This window comes from Numida meleagris, chromosome Z (assembly GCF_002078875.1).
Source record: "Numida meleagris isolate 19003 breed g44 Domestic line chromosome Z, NumMel1.0, whole genome shotgun sequence".
In the NCBI taxonomy this organism is placed as follows: domain Eukaryota; kingdom Metazoa; phylum Chordata; class Aves; order Galliformes; family Numididae; genus Numida; species Numida meleagris.
In genome coordinates this window covers 36,140,858-36,163,071 of record NC_034438.1, presented here as the reverse complement: position 1 = coordinate 36,163,071, position 22,214 = coordinate 36,140,858, and the positions used below count along the sequence as shown (strand labels likewise).

General features: G+C 42.0%; 1 protein-coding gene across 3 annotated transcripts in view; it reads left to right on the top strand.

Annotated features, from left to right (window-relative positions):
* The window catches only part of ZFAND5 (zinc finger AN1-type containing 5), a 10,274-nt gene extending 1,141 nt beyond the window's left edge, over positions 1-9,133 (top strand). For 2 of the 3 annotated variants that reach the window (XM_021379898.1, XM_021379900.1), the window contains exons 2-6: positions 2,585-2,742; positions 3,154-3,268; positions 3,669-3,766; positions 7,119-7,244; positions 7,493-9,133. In XM_021379898.1, the coding sequence (XP_021235573.1) occupies positions 2,592-2,742; positions 3,154-3,268; positions 3,669-3,766; positions 7,119-7,244; positions 7,493-7,641 (639 nt within the window). In that variant the 5' untranslated portion in view covers positions 2,585-2,591 and the 3' untranslated portion in view covers positions 7,642-9,133. Of the gene's footprint in view, positions 1-315; positions 637-2,584; positions 2,743-3,153; positions 3,269-3,668; positions 3,767-7,118; positions 7,245-7,492 lie in introns of those variants that run through there. The other variant, XM_021379899.1, reaches the window with a different exon arrangement.

Sequence of the window (22,214 nt, the reverse complement as noted above, 5' to 3'; positions counted from 1 at the left end):
GGTTTGGTGTGCCTGTGAATCACCGTGAGCTGTGAGGCCTGTTGTAGCACCTGCTGTGGCCCGCTCAGGCTGTGTCTGGGGATGAAAATGGCTGTTGGGGATGATGAGCCAGTGATGCTGCACTTCCCTGATTGAATTTCGGTCTCCACGCTTTCTCTTCCTCTAGAAAGCTACATTCATGTTAATCAGATTTTATATTTTCCTCTCACAGTGGGTGTATGTGCGGCTGCCTCGGCCTTGTGGGCTGTACAGGCACTGTCAGCCCTTGGAGATATAAATAGAAGCTGATTTCAGAGGCCCCTGTTGACGGGGTTTTGTGTCTGAGCCTCCAGCTCAGCCTGTCACATTGCAGCCTTGTGACAGGCGGAAGCTAATGCGCTCACCCATGTGACCTGCACTTCTGAGAAATATTAAGGAAAGCAGTGCACATGTGATGGCATCAGGATCTGGCTTTCTAAAGCAGGGGAGCTATATATGTAGGAACACTTCAGCTAGCTGCTGACACTCTTAGGTGTTCCAGTAGGGAGGAATTGTAAAAGTGTGTGATTTGTCTGTTATAAAGACCTTGTTTCTGCTGTTTCTGGCTCAGAAACTGCTTCAGCAAACCTCAGTGTGCTGGATAGCGGATTCCATTTGGTAAGTGTTGTATAACTGTTTGCCTTTGTGTGATAAACGCTTTTGGAAGGAACGGTTAGACCCAGACCTTCTTCAGAAGCCTGAAAAACACAATTTCTGAAGGGCTGGAGAACAGGCCAACTTTTGTGTTAGGAGCATGTATTTCAAGTAGTGGAAGAAGCTGCTGACCAACCAGCTGTGAAGGCTTGTTGTTTGTAGTATTTTAAAAACAGTGTTGGCACCTAAAGCTGGATGCTTTAGGTGGTAAAATAGGATTTGCAGCATGCTAATCTGAACTGGAACACGTCAGTTGAGGTTGATGATAGCAGCATACTTGATAGTGTTTTGAGCTTGCTTAATTGACAAGAGGGCAGAAATGGGGTCTTTGTTTTTGTCTAAGCATAAACCTAGAATGTAGATGAGAGGTTTTACGTTTGCCTAGTTTAGTCTTGATTTGCGCTGATTTCCTTGGCTGACGTATAGGGCTGTAAAAGTGCAATCTTGTTGAGCATTCTATCAAGTGTGAAGTTACGTAGTCCTGAAATGACTACCTGTACCTGCACAACTATTTATAGCTGGGAAAAAATGAGGTTCCATAATCACCTGCAGAAAAACAAGTAAAACCAATTTGGTCTTTTTTTATCTCCTGTTTCTGAATTACTGTTCTCCCAGAAACTTAGTTTAACTGGACAAAGGCTGCTGTCAGTTGCAGTTACCGAGCTATTGAAATCTGAGTTTACTAATTGCAATGTGGCATTTCTTAATTGTAAGAAGTGTTTTCCTGTGCAGCGTAATAAATGTGCTTCCAGCGTTCTTGAGTTCTCACAAGCATCAGCTGTGAAATATCTCTTATTTGACTTTTCTTGAGTAGGAAGGCTGTCATTTAGAGAAGACATGAAAATGTCTCCACATGCGGAGTACAGCGCTTCTAAATCTTGTGAAGACAAGTGCCATGTTCTTATGTCCTCAATTTGTATTACTTGATTGCAGTGTTCAAGTCTTGTTGCACTTGCAAATCAAGGATTTTGTTGCTGTATCAGTCTTTCTGCTCACCTTGCTTTGCAGAGGTTAACCAGCAGTGAAGTATTTTTATTCCGAACTACAGCAGTTTGTGTTATAGAGTTAGGTACTGTCTGTTGGAGGGTTCAGAAGTCTTGCTATAACTTTATTAATAGAGATAATTTAAATGGCTTCTTTGAAAAGTGTCAGCAGCATGATGGAATGTATTCAACAGTTTAAAGTTTGCTTTTCTTGGGAAAGTAAAGTCAGGTCTAATCTTATTACAGAAATACTGTTTAGATTCTGTTGAAGAGGCTGTTGTGCACTTGTTGTTGCCAGTTAATACTCAGTATCAGCTTTCATATACAGCCTGAGGAGTGTTCAAGCCCTTGCTTTGGAAACTCCTTCTAAAGATAGGAATGCAGGTTCTAAGTGGCTGTTGCCAGTATTTCAGGGATCTTTACTGTTCTTCTTAACAAATGGATTGTGAACGTCAATCCCGCCAGTAGTGGAATAAATGTTGCAAGATCAACATTACTGTGAAAGTGGGGTGGTTCTGAATGGGATTTGAAAAAATAAGCTGTTAGTTGCCAAAATGGTACAGCAGATACAAGGTTGATCTTGCTTATTCTACATATCCATGCTAATGCTCCAGGGTCGGTAATAAAAGGCTTTTTGGCCGTTCAGTTGAATTTGGTCGTAACCTGTACGCACAGCTCAGTATCTCACAAGCATGCAACTTCTCAGTATCAGCATGATAATTTTTTTCTTGTTTTAAAGATAAGTAATGATGTTACTTAGCAATACAACTGCAGTATTGAATGGCTTATTAATGTCCATGAATCTCATTTTAAGAATGCTGATATCACCTTGTGGGAGGAGGGTGAGCAGACACGCTTTAATTCTGTAACCCTTTAATTGATTTTGGTGACATGCCTGTTTCTAATGCAGTTTTTGGTTTTATTTACAGCATCGAGATGACTCAGGAGACAAACCAGACCCCAGGGCCCATGCTGTGTAGTACAGGATGTGGATTTTATGGAAATCCTAGGACAAATGGGATGTGTTCTGTTTGCTACAAAGAACATCTTCAACGACAGCAGAACAGTGGCAGAATCAGTCCAATGGGTAAGGGTTTACGATATCTTTGTTTTCTTAGTTTTGTTTGATTTTAGTTTGAACTAAAACATACAGGTGATGAAGAGGAATCCCAGAACACATCTTGTGTATAACGCTGTATACCATATAATGAATTTCAGAGAGTATATGACTTCAAAACACAGTAAAAATAGAAATGTGTTTCTGTGTAATAAGTTGTGATCCACTCTTAATTTTCTTCTCTGCTTTCTACTGTCAGTATATTCTTACATGATCTCTTGCATGATATTTCAGTTGTTAGTAATATAGTCTGTCTTTTAAGTAAGAAGTAATGTGCAGTACAATGAATAATGTATGCAAGTTCATAACTGTATGCAAGAATATTTGACTAATGTATTCTACAACTTGTTTTTAATGACTCTTTAAATTCTTGTTGTGTAGGACCAGCCAGTGGTTCAAACAGTCCTACCTCAGACTCTGCATCTGTTCAGAGAGCAGATACTGCTAGCTTAAACAACTGTGATGGTGTTGCTGGCAGCACACCTGAAAAATCAAGGTAAGATGAAAGTATTATTTTGAGTTTTAGATGAGCTGTATGTAGCAAGTCAGTGATTGCCAGTAACTTTGACTCACTCCACTGAATTTCTGAGGAGGAAAAGGCACACCTGACTGCTTTTTCTATAAATCTTTATAAATTACTACTGATTAAAATGTTTGATGTTGTACTGCTGCATTTTCAGTTTATCTGGGGAAGTATTTGCTCCAGATTTGACTATTTCCTTCTGTGGGGAACTAAAATAGAATCAAAACTTACTTTGAAGATAGTAGAAGCAGGAGTTAGGAATGTGTATCAGGATTAATTAAACAGGTAGTCTCTTGATGGCTTTGGACAACTTAAGCTTTTATTACCTACTTGAAACTGATGTAAAATTACATGTTTCACTGTACATAAACAGAAATGTGCCTGTTGCCGCTTTGCCTGTAACACAGCAAATGACGGAAATGAGCATTTCAAGAGAGGAAAAAGTAACACCGAAAACAGAGACTGAGCCAGGTATGTTTGCGGAGTAACACTGGGTATACTGGTGACTTAACCGAAGTTGACAGTTTGTTTACTTTCTCCTGAGGAGACCTCTCCCATTGTGATGGTGGTCTTCAGGAACTGTTAAGGCAGTTAGTGATGTGTTTTAAATAGTCTTCCCTTGGAATTGAGAAAAATGACTAATGCTAGAATATGGCTTTAAGTTGCATGTTCGGTGTTGGTTGAAAACAAATTGACACCTCTGAAGATAGTTTTGACTCCCGATCTTTTTTTTTTTTAACACTCTATAATTGCATTTGGGGTAAGGTGGTCAATTTTAAAGTCAAATTGCTAAGATTTCCATTCATAGTCTAGTAGTACAACTCCTGCTGACTCATGGCAGTCAGAAGGCTTGCTGGGTTTAAAGAATGGAGTTCTTAGAAGTTCTGTTCTACAGAGAAATGGGAGTGGGGAAAAAGACTTAAAAATACTGACAAAAACAGTTACAGGTTCTGTAAATAGTTGAGAAATTAGTAGATATCCACAGAACAGTGCTTTAGTTATGTAGGATACTTAAAGCTGGAAATAAATCTTCAATTTAGAAGTTTTGTTCTTGCACTGGAAGGATGTAGCTGTAGTGATTAAACTTGGAAGTGTAAACTGCTTGGAGGGAGAAAAATGTGGAAGACACTACTCAGCACTGCATAAAAGTGATTTTTAACTAGTTCTGTTTTTGCTCTGACAACGTATTTAATTGCTCAATATTTCTACAGAGGGTTTTACCATTTGCAATTAGTCATCCTGACTTAAGATTCTGTGACAAGAACTAAAGTCCGTTTCAGAAGCGTATTTCTTGTTTCTGTACAAATGTAGAGTAGATTTTCTTTACTAATATTAATTTAACTAATGTCATCAGAAGAGTGTTTTTGTACATAGCTTTAAAAAAGTCTGCTACAGTATTTATGAGCCTGTATTGTTTTGTTAAGATGTCCTGCCTGAAATGGTGTTCATTTCTTTCGCTTGCTTAAAATGGTAGCAATGGTGAAGTACTAGGTGAATTTACTTGTATTAAAACTGCCAATAGTAGTCTGTCATTCTGCCATGTATTAAGGGCAACCTTCAGTTTCGGACACAGTGCCTGTTTTTTTCCTTAACAAGTGAGCTATATGGTAGCTAGTGTCACATACCACTCTGATTAGAAAAGGGGGAAAAAAATCCAAAAGCAGCTCTAGATACATCTGTATTTTTTTTGAGTAATCTTACAAGTCGAAAGCAGTAAAAGTTGTTGACGTAGAGATCAGTGAGAGAACTGCCTTAGAACTTAAATGTTTCTGGGAAAACTTCTGGAACTGGGAAAACTTCTGGAACAAAACTACCTGCCTTAGTATGTGTTGCAGCCTTTCAGTGCTTAAAGAAGATTATTATAAAGATGGAAAGAGACTTTGTAAAAATTTGTGTAGTGAATTAGACAAGGAGTATTATTATTTTAAACTAAAAGAGAGTAGGTTTTGATTAAACATCAGGAAGAATTCTTTAGTACGAGGGTGATGAGGCACTGGCAGAGGCTGCCTAGAGAAGATGTGGATGCCTCATCCCTGTATGCATTCAGGGCCAGGTTGGATGGGCCCTGGGCAGCCTGAACTAGTGGCTGGCAACCCTGCCCAAGGCAAAGTTGTTGGAACTGTAGGGCTTTGAGGTCCCCTCAAACCCAAAGGGTTCTGTGAGTTTATGATACCCATAGGTCCCTCAAACAGGCTGAACTGTTGTGAAACAGATGTTCACTTTTAAGTATTACAGCTTAACACAAACTGTAGACACATAGGATGGTGTAGTTATGTACTAATCTCAGGGTTCGGTGAATATCTGACATGTGCAAATTGTTTTCTGTGTTCAAGATCTCTACAAGGCAACAAATGTAGTAAAGGGCCTTTTTAGTTTATTAGGATTGTTAAACAAATGTTTAAGAAAATTCTAGGTGCTGTTGTCTTACTGTATAAAATTTGGGGGGTTTGAGTGGTGAATACTTCTGGTTACTTCTGGGAACTTGTCACTTCTAAATCTTACTTAGACCCCAGTCAGGAGTTCACAGCCTGTCTTCCACAGTTAATTGTGAGGCTTCCTAGGTGTTGGTAATAATAGTCATCTTCTGCTTTTCATAACACATACAAATGCAATTAAAGTAACGTTTTTTAAAAGTTGTAAAGATAGAAAAATAGCATAACTGGTTCTTTATGTCTGAAAAATCTTAAACTCTCACAGGAAGCAAAAAAAATCTGAACTCAGAAACCCTGTTTGTATGCATAAGTCTCACTACAAATACGTCTTTAAGGCTTATGTACTTTGCTTATTCTGGAATGTGTATTGTAGTTTGTTCCTTGTATTTTAAAATAGTGGATGTCATCAGAGAGCTGGGAGTTCTCATGAAAACTGTGCTAGGAATACGCTCCATGGGTTATATGTATTAAAGATGGTATTAGAATATACATCCCTCAGCTTTCTTCCTTGAGAGCTGAACATAAATAAAGAGGATATTAAATAAAACACAACAAAAATACCCTTTAATTTGATTAGAATAATTTTTTTAAAAGAAAATGAACAGATACACAAAAGTTCTCTGAAGGATAAAATTTTGTTTGAGAACTTGAGTAAAATATCACTGACTCATTTTTTCACTTGCTTCTGTCATGAACACAGTCAATTTTGGCTATGCCTGCTTTCATTTTTAAAGCCAAATACTGTACAAGATATTCAATGTAAAAAATCCAAACTTCATTCTTCAAATTACTGAAAGTGTCTTAATGAGATTCTTTTGTATTGTTACATGTTTTGTAGCAGTGTTCTGGATTTGTCCCAAAATGAGTAGGTTTTGAGCTGTTTCGATTAAGCGTTTCAGGTTTTGGTTCACTTGACTTCACAAGTATATAGTGGCAGAGTAGCCAGTACTAAGACAGTGACGTATTACTGAAAAATTCATTTTTTATCTAAACTATGTTCCAGCTGATTATATTGTCTACAGGTATCATCTCTGTTCAAGAACTTTGCTCATGACAATATTGTTACTATTTTAAAATAAATTTTACTTGATCGTGTGGTTGTTGTTAGTATTGAACATACGTGCAACTTCGGGTGTTCATTCTAAGTATATCTTAGATTTTCTGACCCCTAAAACTGTAGGGAAAATCTGACCCAAAAGGGGAACTTGCAGAGTACTTAAAAATCTTTTTGTGAATTTGTTTTCATAAACTAGTCTGTGCAGTACTTCAGACAGCCTACTTAGAGTCTTAATGAGGGAATTAATCTTTCAGAAATGCATGCTTGCTACTAAATAGATATAGTCAAGAAAAGGAAGCCATTTACCCTTCATATTCTTTGCTTGCTTTAACAGTTGTTACTCAACCAACCCCATCAGTTTCTCAGCCTAGTACTTCACAAAACGAAGAGAAAGCTCCTGAACTTCCCAAACCAAAGAAAAACAGATGTTTCATGTGCAGAAAGAAGGTTGGCCTTACAGGTATGAGAACACTTAGATGCTGAACAGATCTGTATTAATATAGTTGCTTCTTAACAGATTAAACTTAATGAAGTTGAAGTTGATCACAAAACCCAAATAACTTAAAAATGATGTTTTGGAAATGTTCGCTTTTTGTTGTTGTATGTCAAAACAGACATATGACTTTCTTCTGTAGCAACTAAGCCATTAACTTACAGCTTACTTAAATATGAAGCTTCCTAATGATGTTGCATATTTTTTTTGTACAGGATTTGACTGCCGCTGTGGAAACTTATTTTGTGGACTTCACCGTTATTCTGACAAGCATAACTGCCCATATGATTACAAAGCAGAAGCTGCAGCAAAAATCAGGAAAGAGAACCCAGTGGTAGTGGCTGAAAAAATCCAGAGAATATAAATGGAACTGCTTGTGGAAAGACTGACTTTTCGGTTTTGTTTATAATATATCCTAGGAAAACATTGAAGAGCAGGTGCATGGCCATTTTCCTTTGATGTTCTCCAAAGTTTGGTTTTTTTAGTCTTGTCTGTCTTAATGATATTTCAGAATGTTTGGGTGTTTGTTACAGGCAGGATTGGATAGATACAGCCCTTGAAAACATGTATGCCCTCCCTAGAATATAGCTGAATGATTAGAAACCTGCACAGGAATACACATGCACAAAGGACAGACTCTTTAGTTCACATGTGCCAAACAGATGTATGCTATCTGCATGTTTGCAGCAGATTTGCCTTTTGAAACGTTTGAGGTATATAATCTTTGGCTGGTGTTATGTGCCTGTTTTGGAGAAGGATACATCAGAAAGGCTGGCAGTCTACTTCCATCATTAAATATCTCACTCTGATTTTCGTTGCAATGCTCCATTGTTTTCTACCAGAATTTAAGCTATGTAGAGAGATCTGCCTTTCCAGTAAGATGAGTGTTGGTGCCATATTGAAGAAATTAACTTAGCAATTGCATTAAGGAAAAATGGAAAAAAAGGACACTTGCCAGAAGAACACGGTTTTGGAATCAATTATATTAAGTTTAGATCCATGAAAATTATTCATGGAAAGGAAATGTCCTGTTGGGGTCTTATAAAACAGCCTGCAACAGAACTGTCTGCTTTTTCTTGCATAGCAAAAACTATTGTGCAGCACAATGTTGTAAGATTCGTTTACAAAACACAGGTTGCATATGTTTTTAGACATACCACAACAGCTCTATCAAGCAACATGTATCTGAGTAAGTTGCTGAAGTATTAGAGCAGTTTATCACATGCTACTTACATTCATTGTCTTCTGAGTTCACAATAATATTACCATTTTTTCTAGTTTTAATGTAACAGTTGCACCAGTTTGCATGGAAAACCATAGCTGACATGGCTACACGTGGTAGCTGGAACCACTCTCGAAGGGCTGCTTTATCATGTTTAATTGTACTTGGGTGTAGGACTGTAGTGTTCTTGGGTGTATTGCATGGGCTGCATTATCTACAGCATTGTACAATAACAACTCTAGAAAAGGCAGTATACTTCACTGATGCTTGTCTGGTAATATCACTTCTGTGTTATAATGGAAGGTTTTTTTGTGACGTATGAAATTTGTGTTTTTTATATAAACAAGTACAGTTTAGAGTAGTGTTGTGGTAATGCCTGTTCTCATTTGTAAATAGTTACATATGTACACAAGATACTACTTTTGAACTTCTGATTTTTATTGCAATATTCAGTCTTAGTTTTTACTTCACTATTAAAAAAAATCTGTTTTTGCTTTAACGTTGTTTGTTCAGTTATTAGATATGCAAACATGTACAGATAGTTCATATTTATGTATTGCATATAATCACACTACCCAGCAGCTATGCTTTACTGTATTATGTAAATAATAAAAAAATGTACAGAAGGAAATAATTCCTTTTGTGATTGTTCATTGGTTTTAGTTACTGCTGTAATCCAAAGGTGACCTTGTTGAAGTTGGATGCAGAGTTAATAATAGGTTTGCTTAGATGTCCTCTTTTTCCTTAAGCCTTGACTGTATCTCGGTTCCTAATTTGGATAGACTGGCTTTTTTAACATGGTTCTCTCACCTCAGCAAGTCATGAACTACTTAATGGACAAACAGATGTCAGCAAACAATGATGTGCTTAGAGAGAGAGGAAAGTGTTAATGATGATCTTCAAAGATTGTAAGCTTTATTTTCTTTTCCTCCTACAAATTGTATTTCCAGTGGATCTGTGGTAGGTAGAGCCACGATACTGACAATGTCAAAATCTTCATCAGCAGACCCAGGCAGGGTTACTGTCAGGGTTGGCAGCTGAATGGAGTTGTTAAATAAGCCAGATTTATCCTTTTTTTTTGTTAGACAAGTACAGAACACAGAGCACGTGTTAACTTGGAAGAAGAAATCTTCACTGATGTATATGATGTATAAAAGTTGCTTATATTGAAATTGAAGAATGTGCATCCTAAAACTCAGCTAATGTTAATGCTTGTGGTAACTTAGTACTATGGTACATGCTGTCAATATGAGAGCAAGAACATGTTCTAGAACTCCGTTTCCTGGGAAGAATTTTACGACTTAATCAGGGAATTGCTTTAAAGCATTATTCATTTTTCTGCCTTCTGTAGAAAATTAAATACTCCAAATGCAGCATCATTTTATGCGTGTATATATATATTCAAAGCTACCAAGTACCTTATAACTGGATATTTGAAAATGATGTTTGTACTATCATGGTCATACCTTTTTTAAGAAAGCTGGCCAAAGACTAGCCACTAGGTAATGACTGTTAGTCTCAGCCTTGCTATCTGTTTAACCATCTGAAAAAAGGCTTCATTTTGGGAAGGGTAGTTGAAAAATAACTTTTCTCAGTAGATCTGTGAATGGAAGTACGGAATGAAATATACCTTGTAAAATCATTAATTACATGTAAATTGCCCACAAGTGGAGTATGAACATCTACTTAGAAGTCTAAGATCGACTGAGCTTTGTGCTATGCTAATAACATATACCATTCTGACCTGCTATAGAGGAGCTCTGAGAAGGACCTGGGTGTCCTGGTGGCCACCATGTTGGCCAGGAGCCAGCAGTGTGCCATGGTGGCCAAGAAGGCCAATGGTATCCTGGGATCCTTTAGGAAGGGCTTGGCCAGCAGGTTGAGGGAGGTGGTGCTCCCACCCTGCCCTGGTGTGGACACACCTGGAGCACAGTGTCTGGTTCTAGGCTCATCAGTTCAGGAAGGGTGGGAACTGCTGGAGAGAGTCCAGTGGAGAGCCACAAAGATGATCAGGGACTGGGGCATCTCCCTTATGAGAAAGGGCTGAGAGACCTGAGGCTGTTTTGTCTGGAGAAGATAAGGTTTACCCAAATATCAGTGTAATATATGACCAGGGACACCCCTGGTCTACTACTAGTAGTAGACTAGTAGTTGACCAGGGACACCCCTGGTCTACTAGTAGTAGTACATGTCCCTGGTCTACTACTAGTCTACTACTAGTAGTAGACCAGGGACATGTTTGCTAAATGAACCACAAAGACTAGGTTTCTCATGAAAAAAATGTTTAAATCCAAGGAATGTTAAGAGTCACCGCAACAGCCAAAGGTACTTACTTAATTGGATTTGAGATACCTCACCTGCCAGGCATTCCACTTGCTCTTCCTCCAGCTACTTGAAAATGTGACTGTCTCTAAGTTGTTGTTACTCTTCTCCAGCCCTACACCCAGATAGCTGCATCATGATTTAGTTTACTCATAAGGAAAATTCTGTTTTAAAATGTTTACTTCAGGGGCTTTGTTAGGTTTTTGAGCTTATTTTGATAGGTCTGTAAGAACTCTTGATGGTAGATCACTTTCAACATGATATTCCTGGTTCAGGTATTTTCAGGTTCTTTCTGATGGTACAATAATGATATCGATATAAATAGAACATGAACTAAAGGATAAACAAGCCAAGATTCAGGATGGGGCCCTTCTCACAGCAGACCTTTTCTTTCAGCTTCAGTATCCCACTGTAATCATAATGATTCTCAGGCCTTTTACCTAGGCTCCTCTTTAGTGGTTGATTTCAGATTTTATTGACAGTGGCCTGTACAGTTTATTTCATCTGAGAATTCTGGTGATGGCATTCATGAGTTTCTTGGTGTACTCTTTTGCAAAAGTAGTATTAGAAGCTAAAGCCAACCCACTGCATGGCGAAAGCATAGGTGGAAAGATGATTGCTACAGGTCAGACCTTTCATCTTCAGAGACGTGCAATGCCACTGTCTAATGTTTTTGCCTTGCTGCTGATTTTACAGTATAGCAAGATAGGATGAAGACCCACTGTGAATCTTCACTTGCAGTGTCACTGATTGGAATACAGACCTGAGGAAATGAAAAGCAATTTAATTCACTGTTCATTGTTCCTGTTCTTTACCACAGAGAACAGTTATATTTACATTGGTTAAAAAACCACTAAAGCCACCCATCCTGCCTCCACTTTCTATAACTGACTATTCTGAGTACACTTGATACTTTTCCTGAGTATCAAGGAAAGCCATCATTTTCCTTGAACAGACAGCGTTTTCACTGTAGATTTGAAGTTTACTTTAGTAGATCAACAGGAATTTGGATACGTGAGGAACACAACTGGGGTTCCCAAAGGAGCCTGTGAAGTTGTCTCTGCACCACATCATTTGACTTTGGTAATGCTTCTGGGACACCAGGTCAGACTAAGTTTAAACAGGATTAAACTAAAGTAGATTTTCCTGAGTTGCATTTTAAGTACCAGGGAATTGGCATGAAGAGAAAGTCTTGACCTTTTCAGCTTAGTTACAAGCTTCACTGTCTTAGGGAGACTGAGATAGTTCCTGTGATGGCTGAGGTGGACTTTTCTGATGGACAACATCTGTACAAATTTGTGTTTTTTCGCAAGCGTGAAAAAACCTTCTGACTAACCTTGTAGGACCAAGGACTTGGATCATCTTCTGGCTGGACATCACCAGTACAGCTCTTGGAGAATTCACTGAGAATTGGATTTAGTGTGAGGAGGAAGGGACAGACAAGAGAGTTGAGACCACCACAACAGGTTTGCATGGGCTGCAGTGGAACTGCCGTTTCAGTTACAGTGCCAAGATGGTAGCTTCTAGTATATAGCAGTGATGCAAAGGTTGCTGTTTGCCACCATGACTTCAGAGTTTGCTAGGAGAGACTGAGCTCTGAACGTGTAGGCTGCAGAAATGGGTTTACGTTTGATTTAAGGTGGGGTTCTTGCTGATATTGCTATTTCATTCTCTTATATGTAAGTATTTGACAATGCATAAGTGATCAGCAGCGGGAACAGTTCAGTAACCCCTCAGCAAGATTCTCTAGAGATTGGAAATTATGTGATGTGAGGAAATGGCCTCAAGGTCTGTGTTAATTTACTCAGCATTTAACGTAAGCAGAGGCTGTTGTCTTTAACGGCGTGTCATCTGGTGGGGGTGAATCACAGGTCAGCACAGTCACCAGCTCTCAGTAAACAGAGGCATTTAACTTTCCTACACAAATAGCTGCTGGAGAGCAAAGGTTACAGTGGTGAATAGTAACATTAGCACTTACACAGCCCCTTCCTTGCTTTCCACAGCACATCACTGCGTGATGCTCACAGGAGCGGGGGGGGGCTGCTGTTCCAGCAGCAGTTCCAGCCTGGATACAGCCCCTCACCCTTGGCTCCTGCCAAGCCCTGTCATTGTGTGCCACCCCAGCTGCCAGACTCCTCCATGGCCCCAACCTTCCTCACGCTCCACACCAAGGTATCTGTGTGCTGCAGGACACTTCTGTGAAGGCCAGAATCCCCCCTGCACTGTACCTTGGCTTGTTCAGCAGCACATCAGCTTGCTGCCCCGTGCTCCCCTCTGCTGTCATCCCTCTGCTGTCATCCCCCATCTTTCTGCAGCACTTGAGCAGTGCCTGCCAGAGCCAACTTGCTGGCAATTTCCTCAAAGCAGCATGTGTGATTTGTGAAGCTGCTGAGTGGAATGGTTTTTAAACAGCAGAGGTTGATCATACCAAGAACGTGTCTTCACAGAGCTGACTGGTACTGGCAAAAAGAAAGCTAATATATGACAGCCGGCTTCTAAGCATAAGTGCACTGTTTGGGGCTGGAAATAGAAGGCTCTTTTTTAAAAAAGCTGACACAAGAATATCGTTGACTACAAGGCTGAAGCAGTCAGGGTAACTTCCAGTTTTTTCTGCTAACTATACCTTTTCTAGGGGGCATGTTTCACTATCACCAACCAGCCTGAAGTGTCACTGGACTCAGTGCCCACCAATGCAAATGAGATCATTATAGAGGTTAAGACTGGAGGCAGTCTGAGCTGTAGTGACCATGCCCTAGTTTAGTTTGTGATCGCAAGGAATATAAGCCTGGCAAAGAGCACAGTCAGATCCCTGAACTTCATGAGAGCAAAATTCTATCTGTTTAAGGAATTATTGGGTGGGATCCCCTGGGAAGCTGTCCTTAGAGACAAAGAAACTGATCAGAGCTGGCAGCTCTTTAAGGACACTTTTCTGAGAGCACAAGAGCTCTCTATCCCTCAGCATAAGAAATCAAGCAGAGGAGGCAGGAAATGGGCATGGCTGAGCAAGGACTTGCTGATCAGGCTGAGGGAAAAGAAGGAAAAGTACAGGCAGTGGAAGCAGGGATGGGTGCCTGGGAGCAATATAGGAATGTCATCTGGACATGTAGAAATGGGATCAGGAAAACCAAGGTGTGGATGGGACTAAACTTGGTGAGGGATGTTAAAAATAACAAGAACAGATTCTGTAGGTACATTGGTTGGAAGAGACAGGCAAAGGAGAGTGTACTCCCTCTGATAAATGAGAAAGGAGAATTGGCTGCAACAAAGATGGAGAAGGCTGAGGCACTCAACAAGTTATTTGCCTCAGTCTTCACTGGCACTTGGGCTTCCCACATCTCTCATGTGCCTGAACCTCTAATTGGGGGTCAGGGGAGCACAATCCTTCCCACTGAAAGACCAGAGTAAGTCTGAGAATGCCTCATGGGGCTGAATGTGTACAAGTCCATGGGGCCGAACAACATGCATCCCAGAGTCCTGAAGAAACTGACTGATGTCGTTGCCAAGCCACTCTTCATCATATTTGAAAAGTCATGGCTGTCAGGTTAAGTTCCCAGTGACTGGAAAAAGGGAAACATCACTCCCATTTTTAAGAAAGGGGGAAAGGAAGACCCAGGAAACTACAAACTGATCAACCTCACATCTGTGCCTGGGAAGACTGAAGAGCATATACTCCTGGGAGACATATTAAGGTACATATGATCCAAGACAGCCAACACGGCTTCATCACGGGCAGATCATGCCAGATCAATCTGGTGGCCTTCTATAATGGAATAACAGCATCGGTGTACAAAAGGAAGGCAACTGATGCAATCTACCTGGACTTCTGCAAGGCCTTTGACACGGCCCCAACACCACATCTTTATCTCTAAACTGAAGAGATATGGATTTGAAGGCTGGACTATCCAGTGAATGAAGAATTGGTTGGACTGTCACAGCCAGAGGGTTGTGGCTCTACAACCAGGTGGAGGCTGGTCATGATTGGTGTTACCCAGCAGAGCCAGGAGGCTCTGCTCTGGATGAGAGCTGGGTCAGAGCAGCCCTGCCCCTCCTTGCTTTTCCACTTCATCTGAATTCTGAGAGTAGACAATCAAAGCTCTATTTTTTTCAGAGATCAAATGCACATTTTTTCTTTTTAAAACTTTTCATGTACACAAGGTTACAGCCACAAGCATAGTGCATAAAGTTTTTTTTCTGCTACATGGAAAAAGCCCTTTGCAGCCCACAAACAGTGAAAAAAGCCACCTCAGGAGTCTGATTCAGCTTAAAATAACCTGTGGCTAACCAAAGCCTTGCCTGTGCCATGGTCTCCCCACAGACTCATCTGAAGATGATTGCCTGGAGTCAGTCCTAGCACATCCCCAGTTTCACTGCAGAAGAAGGGCTGGCTGCAAGAGCCCCGTGTCACAGGCTGTGCCCCCTGCCCGTACCCCTGTCCTGTCCCACAAGGCCTCTCCAGCCACAGCGAGCCTGACAGCAACTGCTGAACAACAACTTTTGTGTGTTTTTCTTCCTCTATGCATTTGAAAGGGTTTTCAATATAAGGAAATCACATTTAGGAGGAAATATAAGGCAAAGATACCAGTGTTTTAAGATTTCACTTTCCCAAGTCTATAAGCTAAGAACGAATCTTCCCCACCTGTTTAGTTAAAGAAATCATTGAGCACACTGGCTAGTCTCTGAGCAGATTTTCAAGGCCTAGCAAATATTTTGGGCAGATGCATTTACTTTTACTGCACTGATAGCTCAGGGCTCCAGCAGCATGTCAGCGGCACCCCACAGGGCCCCAGAACTCCATCCACTCAACAGGCCGCAGAGGGCCGCGTTCCTGGCAGTGCACCAAGGGCTGTGTTCTGTGCCTTCTGCTGCACTGAGGCCAGGTGGGAATCTGGCAGTGTGCAACGATGGCAGCTGTCAGGTGCCTTGCGAAGGGGCTGAGCACTTATTCCCATTGCACTTCCTCCGCCAGCCCCACCACTCTGGGGTAAATAACTGAAAGATGGAGAAAACACTTAAAGTTGGCTCGGCCTGCATGGAGGCAGGAGGTCATCGCCTCTGCCAGCACTGCTCCAGCATTTTCACACCCCCATGCTCACTGCAAGTGCCAGAGAAGACTGAAAATCCGCAGGGGATGTGGCCTCACTTCTACCGGTGCCCAGAGGCAAGGCACAAACGTGCCACTAAGGTCTCCACAAATCTGCACATGCTGCCATGAGGCTCACTCCAGTGAGCTCAGATCTCTTTGTTTGATTTCTGAGGTGGTGTTTTGCTTTTCAAAACAATGAAGATGGAATTTCTGTATTATACAGTTATTCCTCATAGATCCTCAAATCGAATTTAGCCTGTGTACAGCAGTGACTTGTGAGAGGTTGAAGCAAAGGTTTTCCTGGCTTCCCATGCAAAGTGCAAGGCGGACAGCAAGAAAATAAACAAAAGTTCTAAGGAGGAAGTGATTTATTGGCAGGATAGGGGAGGTAATTTCTTTTTATTATCTGTTTCATGATTTAATAGAAGTTTGCACCCAGGATTTATATGTCATGTTTAGGTGATCTGACATGCAGCACCAGTAAATAATAGCATTTGTTCTATTTTGATGATGATAGGATATACTGTTAATAAAAATCTCAAAGTTCAGTGTGCAAGTCTCTGGTGTCACTTTCAATTGTTATTTTAATATTGAAAAGGCCACAATTTCCTTGAGGCGATGATTTCTTGAAAAGTAAATGAGCCTGGAGAAATACAAAGGTGAATGCAGGAGTTGTTTGTGCCATTGAGAGACACCAAGTAAATCAGGCTTGTACTTATTTTTTTCTGATTATTAGCCTGCACATGTGTGGGCAGTGGAGGAATCTGCTTATTAAACACCTTTTTGAAATCCATTAGCTCAGCCCCCATATTTTAAAGTTAAGCATATGCTTAACAGTGGACACAGTGAGTCATGATCTCAGCAAACGCAGAAGCCAACTCAGTGTATTTAGCACTGCTATCGTTATACAATCAGCACTTCGGAATCCTGAAGAAATAGCAGAAACACCCAACGCAGCCACTAAGGGGATATTAGCAGAATGTGGCTTTCATTGCTGAATGGGAGTCCTCTTTATAAACATTTTCCCATGCTGGGAAGTAGTTGGTGAAATAATGCTTGCAGAAATGTTTAACCCCTGCAACAAAGCATGAACCTTGTTCTCGGAGCAAGACAGTGCGGAGTTTCACTGCCTATCTGAGCAGGTTGTTTAGATCTCTGAAAGCAGACAGTGGCAACTTTTTTTCCTACAGGAAGAGACAGAGCTGACAGGTGAGACCTTGAGGTGCTCATCACTGTCTCCCCTCCCAGGAGAGCAGCTGCCCCCTCCAGCATATCTCACTCACCTCTGCTGAAGTGAGGAAAAGCAGTGGGGTGATGCCCATTTTCTTGCCTTCCAGTATAAAATGACAAGTAAGTCTTATTAAAAGACTGTCATGACATTGCAAATTAATTATTGGATTTGGGTTCTGCAACCTTTTTCCAAAAGATCAGCTGAAATTTTCATGGTCTTTGTGTGCATGAGAAAGTCAGGGTAATTTTAAATTTAGAAAACATGTTACAGACTCTTACCGTTACTATATACTGTGTCATGCTTTTCATCCATTCATCCCACATTCCTTACCCCAGTATCAGAATATTTATTTAACTGTTCCTGGGAGAACAGTTTAGAAAGCAAAATGTTATTGTTCTGAATGCCTGTACAAACAATTGCAGCAAGTTTGAATAATGGCCTAGAGGGGTACTTTGCACTTCAAGTATCTACTTGCAGTCAGGCTGTTCTAACATGTGACATGGTTGGCAGTAGTGCCACCCCACACGCATTCTTCCAGATTTGTTTTGCCTGCAGACACTACACAGGTTCTATGTTCTGGGACAAGTTTCAAACCTCACATCAAACCACAGTAAGGCTTGAGTTCTCACCCCAGCAAACCCAAAATGTCACCTTTTCCTCTTAGGTCTTCACCAGGAGGATAAAATAACCATGCTCTTACTGTATTCCTGTTCTATCAGAAAAGATCTCTGTTGAGAATTTTGTTTTACATACATAACAGCTAGTGGAGACGGAGGAGAAAATATCTTCCTCTTGCCTCTCCCCTCTCTTTATCTACCATGCATACAACAGCTCTTGCCCACACACCACGTGTGGAGGATGAAACTATGGGCAGTTGATTCTGTTCATCTTTTCTTGTACCAGGATAAGGACATTAGCTGCACACTATTTTTTCTAAAGTCTGGCCAGCCCTACATCTGATGCCGTCCTTCAGCAATGTCTAATTAGATTGTCTACAAGCCATGGCTGGCTGAGAGCCAGTGTCTCCATGGTAGCAGGCAAACCCTAGGCTGTTTGGCCCTTGCACAATGTGTACAAAACGTTCTGCTGCTGTCAGGTCTATGAATGTCCTGTTCTGCTTGGGGCAGGCAGAACTGGCCATCCCTGCACACTTTCCGTGAAACCAGCCCGGTCCATTTCATGTTTGTTGTCCAGCTCAAGCTTTCTCTGTCAAACCAAACTGCGAAACTAATAAATGAAAACATTGTTTTGATAAATCCAATCCAAAATGATAAAAAGTAACAAACATTCCTAATTTTCCTTGAAACCAATTTCAAGAACAGTGATGCTCAAGGTAAAGGTGACATCAGTACAGAATGTAGTCCAGGTATCAGGGGAGCACACAGGGAAATCTTTAGGCAGCTGATTTAAAACAAGGAGAAGAAATGATTGTGTCACCCAACACAATCAATGGGTGTGACTCACAGTCACTGGATATGACAGAAAATGAAAATATAAATGGTTTCGGGAAGGAATTACACGAACTGAGGAGCTAAATCAAACTTTCCTGCTGCGATGTTTTCTTTAAAATTCCTTGAGTTCCTGGCCAGAGGCAGGAGAGGCTATGATGAAGGCTCAGTTCACATTTTGTCCTGCTGTTCTCCTATGTGCTCGTGTTATCAGCTTCCCTAGCAGTAGGACAGACAGGTTGTTTGCACAACCCCTTGCCATGGCCCAACTCAGTCCTTCGTATATCCATGCATGAAGAGTAGCATGGTTTCCTCTGCAGGAGGACAGGTACAGTGACCCATGCCAATCCAGACATCCCCACAGCCCACATAAAGTCCCTGACCCCATGAACAGCTTCTGGGATCTTGGGCCAATCCCCCTGTGCTGTAGTTCTATTTCAGATGGAGTATTTTAAATTAATGAGAACGGGTAGGGGTTTTTCAGTCTGAATATGGGCCAGGTATGTCAGGATGACAGCTGAAGGTGTCCATTGTTTCACAGGGTGTTGGATTGGAGTGAGTGGTTGTCAGAAAGGAGATTGGTTGAAACCCACCCAGATGCCTGGTGAGTCCTGCAGCAGTCTGATGCACCTGGCAGGATTTACAGATAGCACTTGTGAGGGGCAAATCAGTTACATTTGCAGTGGATGATAATATTCCCCTTGTTCGGTTTGAGTTGGCACTGTGTGGGTGGTGCACCACAGAAAGGAGGGGGAAGCTGATGGCAAGCCAGGCGCTGGGGGCAATGTCTGGGGTGTGGTGTGGGGAGAGATGGGGAGTCTCAGGCAGGAGTGGGAGAGTGTGGGGATGGAGAGTGGCTCTGAGCAGGGAGAGAGCGGACCTGAAGGGAGAGAGAGCAGGCCTGCAGTGCCTGGGGCTGCCACCAGCTCTTTGCAGAGCAGAGTGCTGTGAGGAGAAGCACTCAGAGTGCTCAGGATGAGAATAAATAGCCTTAAGTTGTGCCAGGGGAGGTTCAGGTTGGATATTAGGAAATTCTTTTTCTCAGAAAGAGTGGTCAAGCACTGACACAGGCTGCCCAGGGAGGTGGTGGAGTCACCGTCCCTGGAGGTGTTCAAGAAACGTGTAGATAATGGCACCAAAGGACATAGAAGGCATGGGGATGGGTTGATGGTTGGACTAGATGATCTCAGGTCTTTTCCAGTCTTAACGATTCTATGATTCCATGATTTTTGTCAGCAGAGGCCACTAAACAACTCATAGCATGCAGTAACCTCCTGCTACTGGCACATAAACTGGGTTTAGAGGGTACCCAGAAGTGACTATCCATGTTCCAGTTATGGGATCTAAACACATTGCATAAAACACATTTTGAATCAAACTGAGAGAGTGCATTAACAGTTTGTTTGGGCTTTTCCTCATTTGCTGTGTTGTTACATCACCCCAAGCAGAGCACAGCAGCAGCAGCAGTGTGGGGCGCTCTGCAGCAGGAGCTTTGGTGTATGCCAGGGGCTGCCACGTCCCAGGCACCAGCAGGGCCAACTGTAAGTAATGCTGTGAAGCACTGGGTAGGTGTTGTGTCAGAGAGTGGCTGGGCTAAGCAGTCCCAGGTCTCTCAGCGTTTCCTCATAAGGAAAATGCTCCGTTTTTGTAGCCCTCTTCTGAACTCTCTCCAGTAGTTCCCTGTCTTTCTAGAACTGGGGAGGAGGAAATGCTGGAAAAAAGTACTTCTATCAAAAGACATTTTTCCACCAGCAAATGCTTCACACTGAAGTTTACAAACAGCTATATGCTGCATGTCACAAGCAGGGCAATCACTTGTCTCCTTCTGCAAAGAAAAGTGAGGCTGACATTGGCTGTGTGGTGGCATCACTTCCCACTTTCACTATTTGAATTTGCAGCAGCCAGAGATGGGCATTGTGTGGTGATGGAGAGCTGACCAATTCTGGCTGTGCCTTTCCCTGGAGGCCTCTCCCTCTGCAAATCCCCTCCACAAGTCCCAGTCACCCCAGAGCCAGCCTGTGCCTGGAGGGGCAGGGTGCCCCACACCCCATGGTTTGCACACTGCCTTTACAGCCCCTGTACGTGAAATCACTCATCAGCCTAATGAAGGGACATGACAGTAAGGTAGTGTCATTTCTTTTCCCATTCCTGAATTTTGCAAAGTTTTGGTTTTTACTGCATCCATCATCTCATTCCCTCTGCATGGTCAGTTGAGCCTGGATGCATGCATCTCCCATCACTGTTTACCATCATGGGCAGAAACAAAGGCTGTCTCTGCCAGCTTTAACAGCAGATGCTCTTTAGTTAAGCAGAGATTAATAATGCTTCAAAAAGCATGTTTAGAATAAATTCCATTGTAATCCATTCTTCCTTCCTGTTGGATCTTTCTTCTTTGGGGCCTAAATGCAGAACATTAATATCAAAAAATCCCTCCTTGAAGAACACAATCGCACCAGATAAAGGGACTAAAAAAGCTGACTTTCCCTGGTGGAAAACTCATGTTTTTACTAGATGAGGTCTTGGTTTTTAAGATTCCCCATTACCGAGGTAGATGTCCATATACAGCAGGGGACATGCTGCTACCACTCCAGGAGCAGAAGGCCTCCATTGGGCTTCCTAAGCCAGAGGCGGAAGGATATGACCCGGCCTCTACTGGCACTGCACCCAGGGGTGAAGTGGGACAGGACACGGCCACAGCACTGCACTCACAGCTCCTGCCTGTTGGTGGGCACCAATCTCTTGTGATTTATTATCCAGTGCCACCAGCCACTGTTTGACTTCATTTATAGCAGTCATTAATCCATAGAACACTTCAAAGGAGATTTTTACTTTGTCGTATTTCCACAGTATTAGTAGCTCAAGTCAGAGGTTTTCCTCTTAGAAATGCACAGTATTAACTCTTCTGACAGAGACTAATTTGGGAGTGAGTTATTTCAGCTGTGACTCAGCAAAGAGCTTCTGTGAGTTCACAGGCTGTGATTAAGCAGTCTTTCAGGGGAAAAATAATCTAGAATGAGAGTTCTTGGGGCTGTGCTTGTGATGTGTGCAGATGAGGAAAGGATGGGGCAGAAAGGCTTTACCACCCCTTCTCCCACTCCTTACTGCTTGCTTCTCTGTCCACCACCATAAAGGAACATCTTGTTTCTTTTCATTTGGATTGCCAAGCCAATTTCAGGCACCTAAATTATATCATCTATTTTCATGAAAGACATAGGAAATCACGATGAGCACCAGTGCCAAGCAAAGCTGCACCTGACCTTGCTGCACAGTGTCCTGAGGGGCAGCTTGGCCACAGCATATGGCACTGATGCATGCAGGCACCCAATGCACACTTGGGCTCAGCATGCATTTCTTGCTCCAACAGCCCACAGCTCTCAGCAGTGCAGCTGGTGTAGCACATGCTCTTTGCACCAGGCAACCCCACAGCCCCAGTGCTTGAGAAAGAAGCATGAAGCAGCAGTAGCCTTGTAGAGCAACAGCTTCACATCCCCTGCAGGCAGCAGCATCTCTAAGCAGTGCACTGTACTGTGAGGGTGCAAAGATGCTCTCAAACAGCGGTAGCCCTCAGTACCCCTCTTCTTCCCTTCCCTTCCCTTCCCTTCCCTTCCCTTCCCTTCCCTTCCCTTCCCTT